This window comes from Pinus tabuliformis, chromosome 5_2 (assembly GCF_031772625.1).
Source record: "Pinus tabuliformis cultivar Carrire ecotype Pingquan chromosome 5_2, CPIR1, whole genome shotgun sequence".
NCBI lineage: Eukaryota > Viridiplantae > Streptophyta > Pinopsida > Pinales > Pinaceae > Pinus > Pinus tabuliformis.
The window spans coordinates 129,344,732-129,367,976 of record NC_142306.1 but is presented as its reverse complement, the minus strand read 5'-3'; the positions used below and the strand labels follow the sequence as shown (position 1 = coordinate 129,367,976).

Here is a 23,245-nt window from a genome sequence, read left to right as displayed (position 1 = left end):
CAGGGGGGTCTATGTAATGAACAAGGTTTGTATACGCAGTAGAAATGTTCATAATATCTGGAATATGTAAATATCCATTATAGGACAAGCAATATTTATATAGAAATGCTTAAATGTACAAGAGGTATGAGATGATATGATTACAAATGAGGGCCCTATATACTAGGCAAGGTTTTCCTTCATGAATAGTCATGTCCTTTGGGACATGTCTCTTCAATAACTAATTATTATGATTATTATTATTTATATTATTATATTCATAACATTGCCTTCCTCTTCAAAAAAAAACTTTTTCCTCAAAGCTTATCTCTGACAAGGTGTGTCATCTGTTTCTTTGTCTTGTAATATATTCACATTTTTCGGAATTCTTAGAGTTGTCATCTTCGACGATACAAGATGATATTATCCTTTGAGTGATAAACAAAATTGTCGAACTAAGAAGGGATTTGGCCATCCTAAATCACCTTCTGTTGAATCTTGTGGTTATTGGATACTTCGGATGAATTTTTATCATAAGACTAATTTGTGCTGGCTTTAGTAGTCTTCAAAACATAAGTCCGTTGTTTCTTTTCTGTATGACGTTGACACGTTGATTGATTAGGGTCTCTGTTTTATGGTGAGGATGTTGATAAGGATTTCTTGTGACCTGATTTTCCCTTATCATGCTTTTGGCAATTTCCTTGTTTACTTTAGCTACTGATGTTGTTGAGTTGGTTATAGAATCTTTACTTGGAATCTTCATCTTAGTAATTGCAACATTTGAGTATGTGTTGGCTTCAATCGGGTTTGGACTTGTCTGAACTATGAGGTTAATGGGATTTGTATTTGTTCCCTTTTCTTTAACTTGAATTTCCACATTTGAAGATTTTGATGCTTCCTTCTCGATAAACTGTTGTACCTTGTTTCCAACGACTTCTTGTCCTTCTTAAGCTTCTTAATTTGCGTAAGTAATTTTTCATTATGGTCCTTGAGGCAAGAAACTTCTTCAGTTTTGTTTGCAATAATATTGTCAACTTCCTTTTGCATATTTTGCATTGACTTTTGACTTTCTTGAAGGAAATACTTTTGAGATATTTTTTATGTCTTCAAGTGTTATTGAATCTTGCTTCAGTGTAATATCCTGTAGTGTTATCTTTTTCTTCCTGTAGGAAAATGTCAAAATTTTCTTCTTCATATTGAGGATGAAGGATCCGAGTATTTCCATCTAGAGTGAACCTAGAATAATGTCACCTTGATCACTTCATATGGATCGAACATAGTATTGCAATATAAATGTATAAATTGGTTGTCATATTGTTTTTTTCACAGAGCTTTAATTTTTTGATTATATTTAACTCGGAAATCACCAATAGGTTTGTGAGTTTAGGGTTTATATAATTTTTATCTTCAGCGGGAAAGATAGAAATAGTAACATCTGTCCTTGCTAGAATCCCCTTAATTCTATATAGCATTGACGTTTATGAAAATCTTCCTTTCTCTTCCATTTTAGACACCGTTCTTTTTTGCTCAGTGATTGACTCCATTTAATCTTCTTGGCAACACTCATAATATTAAGCTTAATGCTTTTGATGTAGGTATTATTTTATTTTTTAAAAGATACTTTTTATACTTATTCTCTCTTATTTATTTATTTATTTTTTAAGACATTTTCTTTTAATATTCCTTTAATAAAATTTTGAAGATCTTCAACTTTAGATTAGAACTTCTTTATAATAAACCCCTCTTTATATATATATTAGGAAAAAAACCGTAATTTCATTTCAACTTTTGAAAAAAAGAACAAAATTACATTTTGTAGATGCTAAAAGCATTTAGTATGTGCAACCTTACGGCTTAGGAGTAGGGAAAAGAATAAAAATAAAAGATACAAAGGAGAAGATTAAGTGATATAAAAATCACTAATCTTCTCTTTCCTTCCTTTATTTCTCTGAACCTTCTGCCATCCTCCTATAGATGGTCAACAAGAACCATTGCCAAATCATTCTCAGTCACCTCTGGAGGATGTTATTTGTCAGAATCTAAACTTTTTGAAACATGAACCCTCTTTGTGCCCGTCATTCCATCTTCTTTTCCGACCACCGCTTTAGGATGTTCCTCTGCATGGATCGTTTCTATTTCTGAGTTGTTTTGCGTACGAGGTGCATGTCCATCATGAACTTGGGTATTCCTATCTTCTTGTTTTAAAGAATCCTCCATGATTTCCCATTCTTCCTCTGGAAAAATAGGATTAAGAGGTTGCTAGACCTTTTTACTAGTGGTTTGCCACTTTTTCTTTTTTGGAGGCTTTTTCGCCAGGGGGCATGAGTCCTGAAGATGTCATGTTTGAAAACTTGCGCGACATTTGAATGCCACGTTTTCATTGTGAAATTTGAATCCATTGGAAGGATTCATGTTTCAATAAGAAGCTGTTTGGTAGACCCTTGCTTAGGTCTATTTCTACACATATACAGGCAAAGGTGAATAAACCTTTCTTCGTTCTTTCAACATCCATCTTTTTAAAGGAACCCAAAGTGTTCCCAACACCCTCTAGAATCTTATGATGCCAAAAGGGAAGAGGGAGGTTGGCAACCTTACCCAAATTGGCATCTTTGTTACCACCATTGTTGTAGAATCAAACTTTGGAAACCAAGGGGTGATGAAAATCCCTGCTCTTCCCCAAAACCAAGGCCCTTCATTCAAAACTTTCTCTAGATCTTCTTGGGAATTGAATTGAACAATGAAAAAACCTTTTGAACAGAGGTAAATATCACAATTTTTGGACCATGTCATAAAAACCCATTGATGTAAAGCTTTAAACCTTGGCCAAAGACTATAAATCTACAAATCACAACATTTGATTGAAGAATCGAAAAGAGTTGATTTACCTCTTTTATATTTACTTCTAGAGTTGGAACTTGTTCTGATTGATCAACAATGTAAGGTCCTGGTCCCAACTGTGGCTGTTCCATTGTAACGCGACTTTTCCCTTAAGTTGCATCCTTGTAAGAAACTGAAGTAGTTGGGTGCCTAGAGCCCGAAGCAAGTCCACACAACCTCAAAAGCAATAAAATTAGTATTATTATTATCCAATTTTAAGGTCACGGCCAGGCCAGATACCAAATTGGTGTATGAGACCCCCTTGTTTGTGGGACAAGGGACCCACTTCCGCGTAGTGATTTGACTGCTAAGTCTATGATGGCATACATACTCTACCCCCCTCTGGTTTTGAACCTGTGACCTCTTAGGAGGAAACACATGTTCTTAATCATTAAGCCCAATAGTGGAGTTCCTAGTTAATGCTGTAATCACAGATCTGAGAAAAAACTTGTAGCTGCTTCCCTTCACATAGAAGTCCCTGCATGGCTACTGGGATCCCCAACCGTTTCTCTAAGATCTGCATTAGATTTGCCAGATGGTCCTCTTTTGAGACCCAAAACGGGATCGAGGTCCCATTCAAAGCCTCTACAGAAATTTGGAATACTTTCACCTTGTTCTGATCAACTTTGACAAGATTTGATTCTTCTGTCTTTCCCTCCAACCCCATTGGAGGAGAACGATGGTTTTTTTAATTAGATTTGCATCAACTTGAGGGTAACTAAGGGAGAATGCCAACCTATAAGCTTTCTTGATTTCTAGTGCACGACTCGGAGAGTCAACGACCTTAGCAAGGTCATCAACCCTTAGTGCATGGAAGTCCTTTTTAAACAGAGCTTCCACATATTCAAGGGTTTTAGGCAAAGGTAAGGGTTCTTGCTCAACAACCACAACTTCTCCGTTACATGGATTTTGCTACAACCACAACTTCTCTGTTATAGGGCTCTTGTTTAGCAGCCACAACTTCTCCCTTACAGGCCTCTTGCTCAACAACAATGGCTTATCCATTACAAACAACACTACCATTCATGAGCAAACCCTCGATAGGGGAAGCTCCGACAGTTACATCACCATCATCTTTAGCTTCATTACCTTCTCTGGTTCCGGTTTTGGCTTTTGAGTAGTCTAGGGTTCCAGGTTCAATGACCCTGATAGTAATATTTTCAATAGGGGGTGCAAATTCGCTTTGACTTTCGCCCTTGATGACGGGAGCCAAACCCTCGACCACAGTGGGCTCCTCTGGAATGGTGGAATGGTGCTTTTGGCAAGGTCTACAGATGAAAAAGACATGGTATTTTTTTTAAAGTTGTGGCACCTTTCACTATCGTCACGTCTCCTTGAATACCCTTCCTTGTGTTAAGGAAAATAAATGTTGGCACCACTTCAACTATAGTCATGGTTCCTCCAATACCCTTCGCTCGGTTAAGCAGATATCGTCGCACTAATACAATTGTAGCAGGACACATATGCACTATAAAGAATATATAAATATTTTATTATTGAATGATAAATGAATGATGGTTTTGAAATGCCCTGGCTTCATTGATGTTGTTAGATTTCCTTAAAACCTAGCAACTGATTTATGATTTTCTAAATGTGCAACTAGAAAACAACTAAATTGCTGTTCTGAAACTTAAATCACAAATACAATTGAGTTTTCTAACCATAGCATGCACAACGGAAGTAAATAAAGCTGCTGACAAACACATACAACACTTAAAACACCATATATACCCAAGAAACCCCAACTTTGGGTAAAACTTGCGAACTGTGTGTGTTTTTCTATTAGCGTAGCAAAATAAAAATCTTTAGAAATTATTACAACAAGGGAACACTTCCCTTTTACAGCAAAACCCTCTGAGCAGCTGAACCAAACAAAATCGAATCACACCCTTCACACTTTCGTTGTTGTACGATTGCCAGTATGGCCTCTCTATGCACTAGTATGGGTGGTATGACTACATATTATGGCCTTTCTCTGCACACACTTGTTCGCTCTATGATTGCGCTAAAAATGGGCTGAGATAAAGCTATTCGGTCGCTTCTCTTTCTCCCTCTTGGTTGCTGATCTTCTTGCTGACTATTGAAATCTTAATCTCCTCTTTGTTGAGCTAACACACACTATGCCAATCAAACTAGCCACTTTTGCATCCTATTTCCCCATATAAGTCGACTTGGGCACACCATGACCTTCAATGGCTGAGATCTAATTTTAGGTTGACATTGGCCTTTTTAATTTTTTCCAGTGTTACTTGGGAGCGGTAGGGAAAACGGGTGCGGGAGCGAATCCCAGAGCGTTTTTAATATAATATATATATTTTTTATATTTTTATATTTTGATACATATATGTCAACAAAAACATGTAGAATTATGAATTAGATATAAAAAACATAAAAAAACATAGATTGAACCATATAACAACAATCATCTAGAAGTTATAATCTTCATCAACCACGTCCACAAGTTAGTAACATTGTAACATACAACATATGAGTCTCGTGATTCATCAATCTTAAAGTTTCAAGCTTTCAAAATTCAATATATAACATTTATCATCATTGATCATCAAAGTTGTACTTGTAAGCTAAGTGTAACCATTACAACAAATAATATCTAACATGAAATGAAATGTTATAAAATGAAATGAAACAACTTTCAACTTTCATGAAGTATCATATTCATAATTCATTACTAATGAGCTATAATTGCCAACTTCAAACTTAAATTGTCATATATTTTTTAAAAAAATATCATAATAAATATGAAAGAGTCAATAGTTATAAAAACTACTAGAAACTAGAAAAGACAAGTAAACCTATTATCTATTGCTTATGCTTGGCCTCTTGCCAACACGAGAAATGTCTAGTTTTTTAGTCTTGTTGGAAAATCATGATCTTTGTCATTAATATCACTCTCTAAGCATTAATATCCAGAGGTATCTTTGTCTTTACCTCTATATTTGTATATGAATATTTGTCATTAATATCACCCTCTAAGCCTTAACATAAGATAGAAAAAGCATAGCATGTCAAGTCAAGATTTTGTTTGAGTGATGCATACATTTTTAGGAGGGTCATGATAGAGGAGTTCGACAACCAAAGTCACTAACATCAAGGTTCATAGAGGGATTGGTGCTCTTGATTAAATAGGAGTTCCATACCCTAATACATGACAAAATTCAATGGAAACATTGCAATCCTAAAATCCTGAAACACTGATAAGTCTGCTGGATTTTGAATGAAATCTAAAATTCTACTTTCTCCATATGAAATCCAATGAGGTCGGAACCACTCTCAAACATCCCGAGTCATTTCATGGTAATGTTAAAAATTTAAGTAAAAGGATGAAAATGAAGATCTCCTTAATCTTCATTTTCATCCTTTTACTTTAAGAATTTGACATTACCATGAATCACATATCAATACTAGGGCCATAGGCTTGATCATTAAGTAGCCCCACTCAAAACTTATTTGTTTCTTTGAAAAAAATTGCATTTGGAACATTACTGCAAATTTTTTTTTGCAAAAAAGGCTAAATGCTCCCGAAAAGGCAGGGAGCGCGCTCCCGAGTCGCTCCTTCCTGGAGCGCGGATTGGGAGCGGGATCAGGGGGGGGGGCGCTCCCTTGCAACATTGATTTTTCCTAAGTCCAACATTAGGAAACAATTAATTAAATTAATAATCTGCTTAGTGGTTGTGTTGCGGGTCCCTCTGCGTGCCTTCACACCTAGGAAAGCATAACCCTTGCTGCTCCACTCCAACCAATAGATGCTGTATTCGCTCAAATTAAAAAAAAATTCCAGTGAGATTGTTTGCCTGTTGTTCAGTGGTAGTGCACTGTAGCAACATCTCTTTGTTTTGCATCAAAATTCTTGAGAGCAATGATGTCGGGGGCAGATTGCAGCATGCAACGACAATGGATTTTTGATTTTTTTTTTGAATATAACTTTTATTTTTTATTTTTTATCATATCTATATCTATCTATATATATATATATATATATATATATAGACACTCTTTTTCTTTTTATTTAAATTTTGATGTTTTTTGTTTTCTAACTATTCTTTTTATAATTTTTTATTTTATAATTCCTTTATATATACGGTGTTTATTTATTTAGTTTTGCTAATGGAGAACCTCCAAATACTTGTGTGGCTAAAAAGCCTTAGTCGAGTGGCAACAAACTTGATGAAGAATTGATGGCCAAAGGCAAACAAGTGGTTGAGCAACCAGAGGGTCGAATAGCTCTGATACCACTACAACAAAGTTACAAACAAGGTTCATATATGCAACAAAAATATTCGAAATATCATATGCATGTATCCATTATAGGACAAGCAGTATTTAGATTGAAATGTTTTAATGTACAAGAGATATGAGGTGATATGATTACAAATAATTGCCTTGTGCAAGGTGCGCCTTCATGAATAGTCATGTCCTTTGGGGCATGTCTCTTTAATAACTGATTATTATTTAATTAATCATTACTATGATTATTATTATTTATTTTATTATATTCATAACAGTATACTGGCTTGATGACCAGTCCGGTTCTGATAACATTGGTTCAAGATGAACATTGATATGCTAGGACCAATATGATGTGATTGGAATTGAAGTTTTGGGTGTCCACTTCTTCAATAAGATTCACATAAGTTGTACTCCATCTTGCAGCAATGCCACAAAGTTGGTTCTGTACACAAATATATAGTGGTTGTGATGCTAGGGGTTGATAGAATTGGAGGGTGCATAGTGCTTGGTTTGTGCGGCGTCGTGTAATTTGTTTGTGTTTGCATGGCTGGTTATCTATCAGGGCTTTCCATCCAAGGTTTGGTTGGCGAAAATTGGTCTCTCCACATGGTCTCGGCCTTAACTGCAACATTCTAAAATGGTGAAGCATTCGTTGTGGGATCTTGTGTAAATGAAGTGTTGAGATTTTCTTCACCGGAGAGTTCATTGGCATTCTGTTCTGGTTGTTTGCTTCGGGTCTTTGGTTTGCTCTTCTTTCAGTGGCATTTGGCACTGCATGAGGATTTCTTCATTGTTTGTCCTTTGGAAAACTCCTTGTGTTTTTTAGAATGAGATCAGCTTTTTGTCATACGTGGAGGGATGCAGTATGCATGCAATTGTTGGCTTAAGGTTTCTTGGCTATCAAAGATGTGAAGCTGTTAGAGCCTGATGCATATTCAGACTTTAGCGTCGACAGAGAGGATATAAGTGCCATTATATAATATATATACCCTGCCTTGTTTTTTACTTTACTGATGTAAATTTAGTTATGTGATTATAATAAATTTAAAATATTATTTAAAAGAAGTTCATGTAGTGTGGGATTTTAGGATTAAATTTCTCAGTAGTTTCCTGTGGTGCTCTTGTTTCAGATTGGGCAATTTGACTTTCTTCCTCCAATTTAGTGTTTTATTTTCCTTTAGGATGTGTGGTTGTGAAGGCAATAATGTAGAAAAATAATTGCTTTTCAACTAAAATGAAAATGCCAGGAACTTTAAATTGCCAAGGAAAAACTGAGGATTTGGCTGCAGAGGAATATTTGAAATTTGTTGCATTCATGATATGAGACTGCCTATCTTATTTTTTCTTGGATCATTAATTTGCATACCTTAAAGTTAAATTTTTGCTGCTACTCACTTGAAGATCCAACCTAGCTAAAAAATATGGCACTACAGGGGTTAAATTTTTGCTGCTACTCACTTGAAGATCCAACCTAGCTAAAAAATATGGCACTGCAGGCCAAGGATCTCTGAGGCTACTAACAAGGTTGCTCTAATTTTCTGTTTTGAATCTTAGGGACAAGTGGTACAAAGAAAGGAAACATAAAGCTTGGTTAAGCTAATGATTGGGTGTTAACTTAGTCAAGATTAATGGGTTAGGAAGTTTCTGTAAACTCTAGAGTTAACTTAGCCTTTTGGGTTTATTTTAACTAGATTGCCGCCTAAGATACGTCCCTTATAATGTTGGGGGTGCCCCCAAAATTCCCACCTGTTCCCAAGAAAATACTGTGAATGCACCTGAAGTCCCTGAGAATAAGGAGATGTCCTATCACTATGTCATCCACTTATCCCTTGTTGATGGAGAAATGCTACGGATGTGTCACATCCTAGGTGCAGCATAGGTTTTCCCTTGTTTGACCATCACCTTGAAAGTAAACTTTTGCAGCAAAAGCAACTATCGACTAATTCTTGGCAAAAGTGTAGGCGATGTAGAGTAGTGAAATGATAGTAGGATAGCATGAATTCATTGTGACATAATATGAGGCAAGAGTATTCTGCATCTGAAATTTAAATGGTTGAATTGGTGTTACTTGGTGTGTGTGTGTAGGAGTGGGCGCAGGTATTGATAAGTTGTGAGTGCGATAAAAATCAAATCTAGGAATTGTGGGTGCGACAATATACATTCAAATAGACACACACACATATGTATGTATGTATGTAGTATTGTCTCATATATAGGAATTTCAAAACAATCTGTAAATGCCAATGGAGATGCATATTTTAATTTAGATTTCAGTACAATGTAGTGTAACCAGTAAATATTAACAATGATTAAATATTCATGAACAATGATTTAATAATCCAGTGTTGCAAACATCCCAATTTTATTGTGAAAAAGTTGTGAAATCATGGTTTTTTGGCCTAGCTGATGTTTGCCGATTTTTACCGATATTCTGGTGGTATGTCAATTTTGCGGATGTTTGTTGTTTTTTACTGATATTTTCTTGATTTTTACAATTTTTGATTTTCCGGACCCTTTTCACTTTTATCTTGATGCCCATGTTTGCAACATCCCAATAATCCACATTGAACAATGAAGTTTAAACAATCAACATTGAACAATGAAGATTGAACAATCATAGATTATTTTAATTATAAGTAATCAAGATTGAATACATTTAGGTTTTGAAATTAGAGAAAATTGAGACTGTCAAAACCAAAAGTCTTGAGTTTATTTAAAATTATATGCCAAAGGTCAGGACTCAACTTTCAAAATCACGAGTCCTTATTATCATAGTCTCCACTGCCCTCTACATCATCTAATGCATTATGCAACATTATCCAACTTCTAAGCTTGATGACAAGAGCCACTAACAGAAGCGATATGGAAGCAGAACATGATGCGTGAACACCTCCAATAATTGGATCATTATCCTCTGCAAAGATGTCTTCTATCGAAGAATATCCGAAACTCAACTTAGCAAGCATCATGGAAGGAGTGCCTAATTCTTGATCTTTGGGATTTATATCCCTCATCTTAGAAGAACCTTCGTCATATTTATCCTTTGAATGAGAGAGAAGGTGAAGACTTGAATGAATATGTGCAAGATTTTCTGTCTTTTATGATGTGAACCATTTCTCTTCACTGACTGATTAAACCCATAAGTGCACAGTTTCTCTCACTGGTTGAAGAGTTGACAAGTTGTTGGAGAACTCAAGCTGCTAATGATTGAAACTCACAAGTATGAGAGGCATAAATTGGTCCGTGCATGCCCTCCCACTCAACAAGTGCCTCAATATTTCTAAATGTGCCATTGCCAATAGCAAATATGACAAATTCATTACAAGCTAATAGGGCCTTGCTCTGATTAGGTGATATATTGGCAAATGCCACTCCGAGTCCAATGGACAACTCCTTAGCCTGCTTTGGAGGGACCCTTTTATTATCAAATTGACTCAAAAAAGAGCCATCCTAGTACTTGGGGTTCAAAGGATATGCCAAATATTTTTATACAACTTTAGGTATTTCACTTCGAAGATGGGGTACATGTCCTCAAGTGCTGTGTGCTCCCCTTTGATTAGCATTCAAAATTGTTTGTTTCAGGGTGAAAGGGGGTTGACTCTTGAGTGATGAGTAGATTTCTAACAGAGGGTGTCTGCCCATCACAGGCATACCCATTTCACAAAGCCCCAGCACATCATAGGGATATTAGTATCACCAAGTCATTATACATTAGGTGATGTATTGGCAAATGCCACTCTGAGTCGAATGAACAACTCCTTTGCCTGCTTTGGAGGGACCCTTTTATTATCAAATTGACTCAAATAAGAGCCATCCTAGTACTTGGGGTTCAAAGGATATGCCAAATATTTTTATACAACTCTAGGTATTTCACTTTGAAGACGGGGTACATGTCCTTAAGTGCTGTCTGCTCCCCTTTGATTAGCATTCAAAATTGTTTGTTTCAGGGTGAAAAGGGGTTGACTCTTGAGTGATGAGTAGATTTCTCTTAGATTCTATCTAACAGCGGGTGTCTGCCCATCACAGGCATACCTATTTCACAAAGCCCCAGCACATCATAGGGATATTTGTGTCACCAAGTCATTATACATCAAGCTAACACCTTTATTAGGGCACTTTGAGCAGGATTGATCCACGTTGGCCAATGTTGATGAATGCTTAGTTTTTGGACCTTGCATTTCTGAGTTTTGTACTTTCCATCTTACGTTTGATTCTGTGATGACCAGAATTTTGTCTAATGTACATATGACATTTCTTATTTACTGTACTTGGTCCTCTTTCAGAGTTAGGCATTGTTGAACCCTTTTTGCAGCCAGTACTGCTGTATGGGTACTGTGATAAGAATCCCATAATGTATTGGTTCTTTGATGTGTCTTTCCTCAAAAGCTTCTATGTTTCTGCATTATGAGTCACTGTATAAAGCTTATCCTGCATTTCCATTTGAAATCTCTTATATAATAATCGAGTGCTACATTTCACCTTAGTATGATCTTTCTTTCAAATTCATGCTAGGTAGTTGAGATGGATTCCGAGAAATCAGATACATATTTTGAATTCTGAGAATGGAGATAGGTTTTCACTTGTATACACAAGCTGATTTCTGTCTTAATATGTGTTGTGCAGGGAATGCATTTGACGTATCTCCACAGCGATACAGAGTTACAAAATTTTGCATTACAGGCTATTGACATGCTTCATGGAAATTCCGTAATAGATGCACATGCACAGGTTGGTGCTGCTATTTAACATAATCCTTGTCTCAAGCTATGTGTGATAAAGGTTTTCTTCATATAGTATTAGGCTCATGCATGACGCTTAGATTTCATCAACATTAGGATTTGATGATTATGTTGTGGGTTATCCTCGAATTCTTGGATTCCTGCAAATGCATTACTGTTATTTTTTTGGGTTATTTAGGTGACAATATAAATCAGTGGTTACCCTTTTATATAGTGAGAGAGTGCACCAAAGTAGTAATCATTTGTTTTGTATCAAAGCATCAAAAGCCACATACTGCTTTTCATTCTGCACGAATGCGTGCGAAGGCTCAGTCAATATATCTATTGTATTCTCGTTCAATTTTTTACTTCCTATCTGAGTGCTGTATGGCAGTTGTGCATGAAATTTATACTTGAAAATTTTCTTTTAGCACATCCCTGCTTAAACGTATCTTAATGTCAGGTGAAATCTGACATGCAAGAAAATTTGCTGTTCTCATATGCTTTTGCTTTCTGCAGGCATGTGTTCTGTATATTCTCCGAGTTGGTATTGTAGAGCAAATGAGTGAACCCACTCAAAAGGACTTTATGATCCTTTTGGCAAAACAGGTTAGCTTTGTGTTTTTTCCAGAAAGCCTTTGTGCAACTCTACCATTAAATTTTTATCAAACCTTAGTTGCATTTTATTTGAGTAATCAAATTTTCTAATGTTCTAAGAAATCACTTAGCACATAATTTTTAATGAAAACCTGAGGGAAAACTGATCTTTATATTATGGTTTTGTTGTATGTGGGTGTTCTTCACACTTTTAGCATGATATTGATTCACAAGGGTTTTGTGGATTGTATTAACTACAACGATGATTTTTCTGATGCCATGCAGCTTTGCTTACCAGATACAAGTCCATCTATGCTTGTAGTTACACTACGGACTTTATCTCATCTGTTAACCACTCTGGGAGAGGTTTGTCATCTCAAAAATTTTTGGTTTTCCAATAATATTAAAATCAGTAATCACCAGGTTTTATTATTTCTATGTTAATTGATGTGTATATGCTTGAGGCAGAAGGCCATGGTGGTATGTAAACTGGAAAATCCTCTTAAAGCTGATCAGAAAATAAAAACTGTGTTTGCTGCTAAGGAAGAACCTTTCACACTGATTTGTCATCAGTCACTCTATTTTTAGTATTTTGATATCTTTGATATTACAGAGAAAATGAGAGAGTGAAAGCTGTTTTGAATAAAAAAGACTGAGAATATGTGGTTTGAACAAAACTTTTCGTCTGTATTCATCACTGCATTCTGTCGTGCATATGTTCTCTATTTCCCCTTGTTTGTCATCAGCTTATAGCCTTACCATATTTTGATGTGAGCATTGCATCTGTATTATTTTTGGTTACTGTTGCTTAGTTCTTTAGCTATGTTGCTTCCTTGTAGATTAGTTTTGCACTTCTACAATGTGCTTGCATTGGATTGTACTTCTGTGTCTGATCGACCTACTATGTGGTCATTTGTAGGACATTAATAAAATTATCTTATCTTATCTGCAGGTTATCTAACTTCTGATGTGTTTTTCTTTTTGAGAATTTAATAGGTGCCGTCAGATTCAAAGGAGGTTCTTGATAACTCATTAGTTGCAATCCTGTCAAACTCATCAATCCCTGTAAGTATGGTTAAGGTGAATTATGCAATCTGATGTTTTTTGTTAAAGGCAGGTTCCCTCTCGTGATTCAAGCTCCTATTGATTGTTTCATGCCATCTCACTTGTTTGGTGTTTTATGATATAAATGCATTCTGGGTTTAATTTCTGGGCAAAGCTGTTTAAATGCCGAGGATTTCCATTTGAACTTGAAACTGGCATTTTGTTATTGTTGTGATCTCATCCTCTTCCTCTTTGTGTGATTCCATTTATTTGTTTGTCCTTTGGGATTTGACAACAAACAAAAGTCTGGAAATAACATGACTTGTATAGTCTCTCATAAGTGCACCATAATTAATTTCTTCCTTTACTTTTATTCATTTCATAAGGGCAAACAATTGTTTGAATATTTCAATTTACATGGTTGGCTCTAATATGAGTGGAGGTTGACGTTCTTTCATGAACATCTTTATCCACAATCAATCAAAATCAAGCCGGTGAAAACATCTTGTAGTCTTCCACTTGCCAGTGGAAAATCCCACTATCTAAATTCTATGTCTTTGAAACATTCATGTTCCTCAAGAATCAACACTACATCCACCTCTTTGGACATGTATCGAAACTTTCATGGAAACTTGCCCATTCTCCTAGAGTATTCAATCCTTGTGCTTGATTTGGCTATTTCCCAATTGACTAGGGAGGTATTCATAATTACACAACATGGTACTCTCAAATTGAAATATTCTCATAAGAAAAGTTTGGATTGATAAGCATCAACATCATTACCAACATTGTCAATTACAAAATAGCAAGCCCGCCTTGACTGACAAGCTCTAACTCTCCACTAGATTAGAGCACAGTGCTAGGAGGCATACATTTGGACACCAGCATTACCACCTCTCAAAACACATACTGTTAGGCCTCTATAATACTAGTGATTCCCCCATTACTATTGTCATTGTAGCCCTTATTGTTATTGTTGTGCCCCTATTGTCCCCATATTGTTATTATTGTGCCCCATAGAAGCCCACTATTGTTATTGTTGTGCTCTTATATTATTATTGTTATGTCGGCTTTGATTATGTTGTGACACATTAGACTCCTATATATAGAAAGGAGGTTTTGTCATTTGTATTATTGAAGAATTATTCATTTGTGTAATGTAAAGGAGGTTGCTCCCCTTGAAGAGGCTGATTTTCAAGGCATTGATCTATCTTTTCTTCTATTTTGTGAGCTGGTTGCATAACATTTGGTATCAAAGCTTTGGATTCTAGGGTTTCGCTGCTCCAAACAGGTCATTGTGGAATTTTCGCTATAACTTTTTCTTTTTTGCGACGTTTCAGAAGCTAAAGCAAAAACCCATTTGAGCTGAAATCTCTCTGAACCTCGGGTCCGAATTTCAGACCTTTTCGCGCTATATTTTCGGAGATATGATCAAAAGAAGTTAGGGTTTTTGCAGGATCCCGAATTATATCTCAAATAGGTGACCTGGGGAAAATCATCATAACTTTTTTTTTCTAAGCATTAGATTGAAAATTCGTAAGAAGTTACAGAAAGAGGACGGTCTGTAGTATTCTGTGTATCGGTTTCAGGTCCTAAGGTCGAAGCAGTGACATGTGGCACTTTGTACAAGTTCGCTCTACTGAACCACTCTATAATCAGGTCATCATGGGAGATTGGGCATAACTCTTCCTTGGAGAATCCAATCTTGATCATACTTGCGGGGTTAGAAAGAGGACATAGAGGGCTACTACATGATGCAATTTCAGACCTTGGAGATTTGAAATTACAGAGATACATTAGATTCAATATCGAGTTCCTACAAAGTGAAAAAATGTGTAGTTTTTTTTTTAAATTTTGCATAATTTTAGTTTGAAAAATTACTCTGAAGGAATTAAAAGGGCATAGTGAAGCATTATTATCTTTAATTGATGCCCCGAAGAAAGAAAATGGAAACACCTGGTAAGAAACCTGAAGGCTCTAGCATGACTCATGAAGAAGAGGAAGAAATGCAACATGATATATCTAAATTACGAGACCAAGTGCAACAAATTTCATTCTCACAAAAAGTAACAGAAGCAAAGATGGAAGCTAAGATGAATGGGATGGAAGCTAAGATGGATGGTATGAAAGACAACATTGAAGATTGGAAGAAAGACATGGAAGGTTGGAAGGAAGGTTTGACAAAGTTTTTTTTTCTAAGTATGATTAATCTATTAACAAAGGAGATAAAATTACATCAAGACCGCAGTCTGAAACATTGCCCTGCATAGAGGCAAAGGTGTCAAGATATACATGGAATGTGACTGCTCCAGCACAGGGAGCTCAGTCTTGCACCTTTTTCTGGGATTACAAAAAACAAAAAGAGCTGAACTGCTATTCTCCATCTGAACAAAACCATGCCCAATAGTATGGGCCGCCTGTCGAACTGTCATAACATGAAAAAACAAGCTAAACATCAGGGGATTCTTCAATAATCCAGCACCAACCTGTATCATAAATGTTTCCTTCAGGAGCCGCTGCTGCGTTGGATGGTCCAGGGTCATCCGTTGCCATGTCCGCGTTCTGAACGTTGCTTGCTGTAGCCTCAGGAGCCTCAGGAGCCTGCAGAGGCTCTCTGCCAATCTCCAACTGGATATTCGCTGCCCGAGCAGAAACAGGTACCGGGCCTTCCTGAGGAGCACTTGGTTCGCCCTCTTGGGCTTCTTCCTGAAAAACCACTGAAATATGCGCCGTAATCCTAGGTCGATTTAGCCTGCTGCAGAATGTAAAGATCGCCGAGCCATAAGTGGGACGCCCTCTTCTGCTTCACGTGCTCGGATAATGCCCAACAGAAAAGTCGCTAGAGGGGGAGGTCGACTCAGAGGATGGGCTGGAAGGCACCCTCCTGTGCTGTCCCCGACGGGACCTCATACGATGGCGACGTCGAGGCATCGGGACGTCCAAAACAGTGGTGAGTGAGTGAGGCGGAGAGGCGATGCAGTTTGAGCCAGCCGCGCGCGTGACCACAAGGACTAAGCTATCTGATAACTGGTCCACAGCAATTCGCAGGCCTGGTGCCCGAGAAATCAACCAAAATGAGGACGGAGGCTGCCCTGTCGAGCTTTCTGAGCTTGGAGACAGCGTTGCCCTTTCACTTAAGCTACCATTATCCTTCGGGAGGATGAGACTCTCATAGCCTTTGTCAAACTCAGAGTTCCAACCATTTTTTGGAGCGTTCTGCGACTGAACCACCAGGAATTGCACCCCCGCCAGTTCGCAATTGAACTTTAAAACCTTGATCTCCTGCATGTCTCGAGAATCATCCCAATTGAATGCCGCAGTGAATGTTGCCAGGGTGTGGAGCGAGCCAGCGCGTGCGCGCACATGGTCCATGGTGCAGGACAGGGGTGGTATAACAGAGCCGATGTACTTCGAGCAAATGAACTCTGTATTAACCGTTTTCCAATACCCTTCATTAAATTACCTGTTGGTGGTGCTGTGCCGCGTGGGCATGTGACGAGCCGCCTGGCACCACCTCTGTCCCATCCTCAATGTAATCTGTCTAAGCACCCGCATCCGGGGTATTTGCATCCTGTTGGACCAGAGTTTTGCATTCCTGTTTTTGATCATGTTTTTGGATTATGTCCAGAGTTCCAGTGATCAGAGTGTATCCATTTTCCACCCCCAGGTTGGCTAGAAGATCAGTGACCTTGTTGCCGTCCCGTTTCACATGGCTGCAGGTGAGGGCTCGATGAGTGTGGAACAATTGTTCGATTGCATTCAATCTGTCTTCGAGTCTCTAGCTGTTGGCTATTTTCTGCGCATGAGCCCCGTTGAGAAGTTGATTGACCATGGTGATGAGTAATAGAGAGTCACCTTCGATTTCCAATGGTTGAAAGCCATGTTGTTGAGATAGGAGGAGGCCTTGCCAGAGTCCCTCCAGTTCAGCCGAGTTGTTGGTATCCCAACCAATGTTTCCATAGTAAATTAGGAGGGGCGAGCCCTGATGATCTCTGAAAATACCTCCAAATCCAGCTTTCCCAGGGTTGCCCTTTGAGGCCCCGTCAAAGTTGAGTTTGAAGGAGTGCTTTGGAGGGGGGGTCCATGGGTGCTTAGTTTTGCCCTTGCCTTCTGGCTGCCTGAGATTGTGAGTACTTTGTGGGAGTTGAATGCTCCAGTTTTCCCATATGGCTTTCTCTTTTGCATTGGAAGGGAAGTCCTCCGTGGTCCAGATTTGGAGCGCCAGGGTTTCTTTTAGGTTGATGCAGAAGTTGCTCCAAAGGATTTCTGACGGAGTACTTTGATCTTTGAATATGCGTTTATTCCGTTCCTTCCAAGTTGTCCATAAAAGGAGGCCGGGAATCAGATTCCATAGGTGGTTTAGAAGCTTGCTTTTATATGGATGCTGAGGCCACTGGCGAATAGAATGGATGATGTCTTCGGATCCTCTGCATCGTTTTTGGCATCGGAAGCTGGCTTTCTCCCACATTTGATTGGCAAGAGTGCAAGAGTCCAGGAGATGTTGTAGCGTTTCCTCTTGAGAATTACAGTTGGGACACCTAGAGGGCCCATGATAATTTTTTTTCTAAGATTGTCCCATGTCAGTATTTTCCTGTGCCCAACTAGCCAGAGAAAGAGAGAGACTTTGGGCCATGTACCCTGTGTCCATATTCTGTCCCAGATCGGATCTGAAGGCGCTGTGTCTTTGCTCACAATGTTGTAGGCCTCTTTGGTGGTGAACGTGCCTTTGGGGGTGTATCCCCATCTTAATATGTCTCTGCCTTCTGAAAATCTGATGCGTCTTTTTAGTAACTCCCTTTCCAAGTTCTCTTTAGTCTGGTCATCTGCGTTCCTGATTAAACTGTCAGTCCTCTTCCACTGTCTGTATCCCTGCTCTGTCTCCAGGATCCATTGTTGCTTGACGGTTGCCTTTTGCTGCTCTTCCCACTCTTGGCCCGGAGGTTGATTGAGGAGGCTACTGAGCTTTGGAAGTTGATTCCATGCATCCGTCCAGAATCTGGCTGTGCTGCCATTTTTTATTTCCCAGAAGCTATGATGTTGGATCAGCTGATAATGTTGTTTCGCGGCGTTCCATATTAGTGAGCCTTTGTTATGCGGAATGAATCTTATGAGCTCCTCTGGTGGTCTGTGGTTAGCATATTTCGCTGTCCATATTACTGCCCATGGCTTGGTGGGATTGGAGAGCCATTGCCACCAGATTTTTGCGCCCATGATTGCGTTGCTTTGACTGGGGTCTCGCAGCCCAATGCCCCCCTGTTCTTTTGGTTTGCAAATGGTGGTCCATTTTACTAAGGCCCACTTGCGATTTGTGCCTGTTGCGCCCCAGAGAAAGTTGCGTTGGAGAGCTTTGATTTTTTTGAGGATGCATTTAGGCGCTACCAAAATCGAGAAGAGGTAGAGAGGCATTGCCTGAAGCACTGCTTTGATTAGCACTACTCTGCTGGCAATGTTCAGGGTCCTGTGCGTCCATAAGGAGAGGCGAGATTCCAGCTTTTCAAGGAGCGAGCGCCATGAGGCATGCTTGATGGCGGAATCTGTGAGGGGGGCTCCAAGGTATTTGGAAGGAAGAGAGGCTATAGAGAAGCCCAGGATTCGAGCAATGGCAAATTGAGTAACAGGGGGTGTATGATAGAAGAAGATTTGTGATTTGGACGTGTTAACATTCATGCCTGAAGCTTCAGAGAAGTCATTTAGAAGAGATTTGTAAAGGGAGGCTTCTTGAACAGAGGGGTACCCAAAAAGAATATTGTCATCAACGAATTGTTGATGAGTGATGGCTGAGGAGTTGTGGATAGATAAACCTTTGAGGCGATGGGAGATGAGGGCTTGCTTGATATGGCGTCCCAAACCTTCTGCCATTAAAACAAAAAGAAAAGGGGAGAGGGGGTCCCCCTGTCTTATACCTCTGGAGGGACTGAAAGGTTGAGAGGGGATGCCATTAATGAGGATGGAGAAGAAAGTGGATGAGATAAGACTCAGAACCCAGCGAATCCAAGTAGGGGAGAAACCAAAGGCTGTTAGCATTTCATGCATGTATGACCAACTCAACTTATCAAAGGCTTTGGAAAGATCAATCTTAAGAATCATACCTGCCTGTTTGGAGTGCTTGAGGGAGTGTATGATTTCATGCGAGAGGATGATGCCATCCAAGATTTGCCTTCCTTCTACGTATCCAGCTTGTTCAGGCGAGATGAGCAGGGGTAGGAGCGGCTTCAACCTGTTGGCAATGACTTTGGATATCACCTTGTAGATGACGTTGCAAAGCGCAATTGGTCGAAATTTATCCGGGGTGCTGATGTTCTCTTCCTTCGGTACGAGGGCGATGAAAGTTGAGTTTAGGGAGGGCAGGAGCCAATGAAAGGACCGTGATTCTTCCACCACTTGCCATACTTCTTCTTTTATGAGGTCCCAGAAGGTGTGGAAGAAAGTAGTGGTAAATCCATCTGGACCAGGGGCTTTGCCCTCCTTGAGCTGTTTCATTGCCATATCCACCTCCTGAGTCGAGACTGGTCGCAAAAGGAGTTGGTTGTGTTCTTTTGTAACTATTTCGACACATTTTGGGTGATCCTTGCTATAGCAGGGAGTCTATCGATCTGGGGTTCTTGATGGACTTCCCGGAAGTGATTGATGAACTCCTGTTCGATCTCTGCATGGTTTTCCACTCTTTCCCCTCCTGGTTTTTGAATGAAAGAGATTGTATTGTGCATTCTTCTTTGAATTGTTGTTCTGTGGAAGTACTTGGTGTTCCTTTCTCCTTCCTTCAGCCATCTAATCCTGGACTTTTGCTTCCATAGGATTTCTTCCTGCTGTCTTCTCTCCTCCAGTTGATTGTGAATGTGCTGCTCTTGCTCCAAGAACCCATCCTTATATCCCTCTATTATAATTTGTTGCTGTAGATCTTTCATAGCTTTGTTTAGATCTTGTTGAGCCTGGAAAATGTTGCCGAAAATCTCTTGATTCCATTGTTTGATTCGAGATTTCAGGAATTTGAGTTTCTGTTGAAACTGGAACATTTTGGAACCTTCAGGCGCCTGGAAATTGTTCCAAGTTGAATTGATGAAGTCTTTGAAAGCGGGGTGTGAAAGCCAGAACGCCTCGAATCTGAATGGACGCCTGATTGAACTTCCAGGTCTTTGCCATTGAATGGCGATGGGCCAGTGATCAAAGCCTGCGAATGGAAGAATCGAAGCCGTGATGTCGCCCCCCAGGTGTACAACGTTGTCGGAGATGAGAAATCTGTCTAGTTTGGAAGCAATGTGGTGCTTGCCCGCCCTGCGATTGCTCCATGTATGCATTCCATTGCAAAATTGAAGATCGATTAGCAGGTTATTTTGGATGAAATCTTTAAAGTGTTGATTTTCCAGGTCCATCTTGGCGCGTCCTCCCCGCTTTTCCTCCAATTTGGTGATCATGTTATAATCGCCTCCCATGATCCACAGTGGATGGTGTCTATTGAGATTTAACGCTTGTATTGTATCTAGAAGAGCCATTTTTTTCCCTGTCTCCTGTGGGAAGTAAACATTTGTCATATGACCGTGAATGTTGGTGCCGATTATATGGAAAGTCGCCTGAATGAAATGATGGGAAGCATGTAAATCTGAAAGCGTGATAGCTTGTGTGTTCCAAGCAATAGCTAGTCCTCCGGAGGCCCCCGAAGCATCCACCGCTACTGATTGACAACCCGGCCAAGCTCTGGAAAGAATGTTGCCCAGAGTGTTGCTGTTGCATTTCGTTTCCTGCAAGAAGAAAATTTGGGGTTGCTCCTGTTTTATCATGTTTTTGATCATCCTGAGTTTCCCGGGGCTATTGAGCCCTCTTATGTTCCATGAAGTGAGCTTCATGGTTCACTATTGGTAGTGGATTTGTAGTACTTGGTCAGCTTAGCATATCTGCCTGAGTCTACCAGGATTTTCCCTATTGCTATAGTTCTTTGAAGGTCTGTCTTTCTTCCTCGTTTTTTGGAGTCTTTAGGAAGGAAGCTTCCATCCCACTGACTGCCTGGCTGTATGCCTAGTTGATGTTGCTGGTAAGCCCTTGAGATAATGACTTCCAGTTTACTGATCTGGTGCTCTTGTATCTTGTCATAATCTTTCTTTTTACATGCTTGCTCAAGCTCGAAGATGTCAAGTCCTCGCAGATCTATGCTTTCTGGCTCTTCATCCATGTGTTGTGTCTGATCGCCTTCTGCGGAAGTGAGGGTTAGGGGCGGGAGTTGGCTGGGGAGTCCATCAACGTCCATCTCAATAAGCTTTCGATCAGACCCCTTGCTGGCTGTTTCAGGAATTTTGGATGTTTCTTTTCGAGGCCTGGTTTTGGGCGAGGAACTCGACGGTGGAAGGGATGAGGATGGGATGATCAACTGGAGGTTTGGCTGAGAGATCTGGGGATTATCTTCAGAAGTTTTGGCTAGAACCTCAAAGCTATTGCTTGTAGAGGGGATGGAGGTTTCGTTCAACATGGGTTTCTTTCCGATGGAGGGTTTTTTGTGCGATCTCTTGCGATGGATAACTTTGGTGAATCCATCTTGGGCCATTTTGTCTGAGGGGTCAGCTGCTTGGGGCTTGACATTTAGAGGGCAATCTTGGAACAAATGCCCATGGGCATGACACTTGCGACAACGGAAGGGAACATGTTCATAATCCAAAGGCTATATCCATTCATAGTCATTGTGGAAGAGACTTACCGAGTCTGGGAGGGCTTGATCCAGGCGCATGAAGACACAGATCCGTGCATATGATGTGTATCTACTCAGCTTCGTTTCTTCAGCTATTTTTACAAACTCCCCCAGCCCCTTGCCGATTTCTCTTAGCGATTCTTCGTCCCAGTGTTCTGATGGTAACGAGTACATTCTGATCCATACAGGTGCCCAGCTGAGGTCCTCCTTGTCAGGGTTAAATCTTTCTACCCAAGACCTTAAGTACAGACTAGCTGAGTTGAAGAAATAGGGACCTTCATCCATGATCCTGTTCCGATCTTCGATGCAGAAGAATATTGCAGTGAAGAACCCTTTTGGTCCTAGCTGTAGGGAAACATGTCCCTTGGGTTTCCACTTGGTAGAGATCCATCCTTGCAGTGCTTTTTCCGTCTGCCAAAACCCAATAAACTTTCCAATGAGCGCATGGTCGCGCATGTACTGGATGCGTTCATTGATTCTATGGCTAGGAAGTTCTATTTTTGGTCTTTCAGCCGCTATGGGCTTGCATGTCGCTAAGGTGACATTGGGCGATATTTGTTGCCTTTGCTGTTCTTTTGGTTCTGCATTGCCTTTGTCTGACTGTTCTGCAGGGGTGTTTGTCGTCTCTTGCATAGGGGTATCTTTATTATTTGAGTCTTCAAACGAAACTCTTGGCTTTGTCGTATTCGCTGGTGGCGGCTCCATTACAGGCATCAGGGAGGGCTTTGAAGCCCCCCCCGATGGTGATCCATTTCCGGATTGGCTTTGCTGTCTGTCTTTTGTTGCAGAGTGGAGGGCGGCGGCAGAGATGGTTATGCAGCTCCGTTGCAGGGTATTACAGTAACCCTAGGTTGCAGAGCGTTTTTCCTTCCTCACATCCTAGATCTTAAGATACCGTTCTTGCATCAAGGTTTGACAAAGTTGCTACAAGAAAGGTTTCCTAATGGCGAAAAGATAGTAGAAAAAACTCATAATAACAAAAGAAATGTTAATCATGATTCGAAGAATGACAACATTGAAGATTTGAAGAAAAACATGGAAGGTTTGAAAGAAGGTTTGACAAGGTTGCTACAAGAAAGGCTTCTTAATGGCAAAAAGATAGTAGAGG

The 23,245-nt window shown here is 39.6% G+C and overlaps 1 protein-coding gene across 1 annotated transcript in view; it reads left to right on the top strand.

The window, feature by feature from the left end:
• The window catches only part of SWEETIE (HEAT repeat-containing protein), a 541,573-nt gene that overhangs the window by 116,715 nt on the left and 401,613 nt on the right, over positions 1 to 23,245 (top strand). Inside the window, exons 8-11 of the mRNA XM_089436034.1 lie at positions 11,728 to 11,832; positions 12,342 to 12,431; positions 12,705 to 12,785; positions 13,416 to 13,484. Coding sequence (XP_089292160.1) covers positions 11,728 to 11,832; positions 12,342 to 12,431; positions 12,705 to 12,785; positions 13,416 to 13,484 — 345 coding nt within the window. The remainder of the gene's footprint in view (positions 1 to 11,727; positions 11,833 to 12,341; positions 12,432 to 12,704; positions 12,786 to 13,415; positions 13,485 to 23,245) is intronic.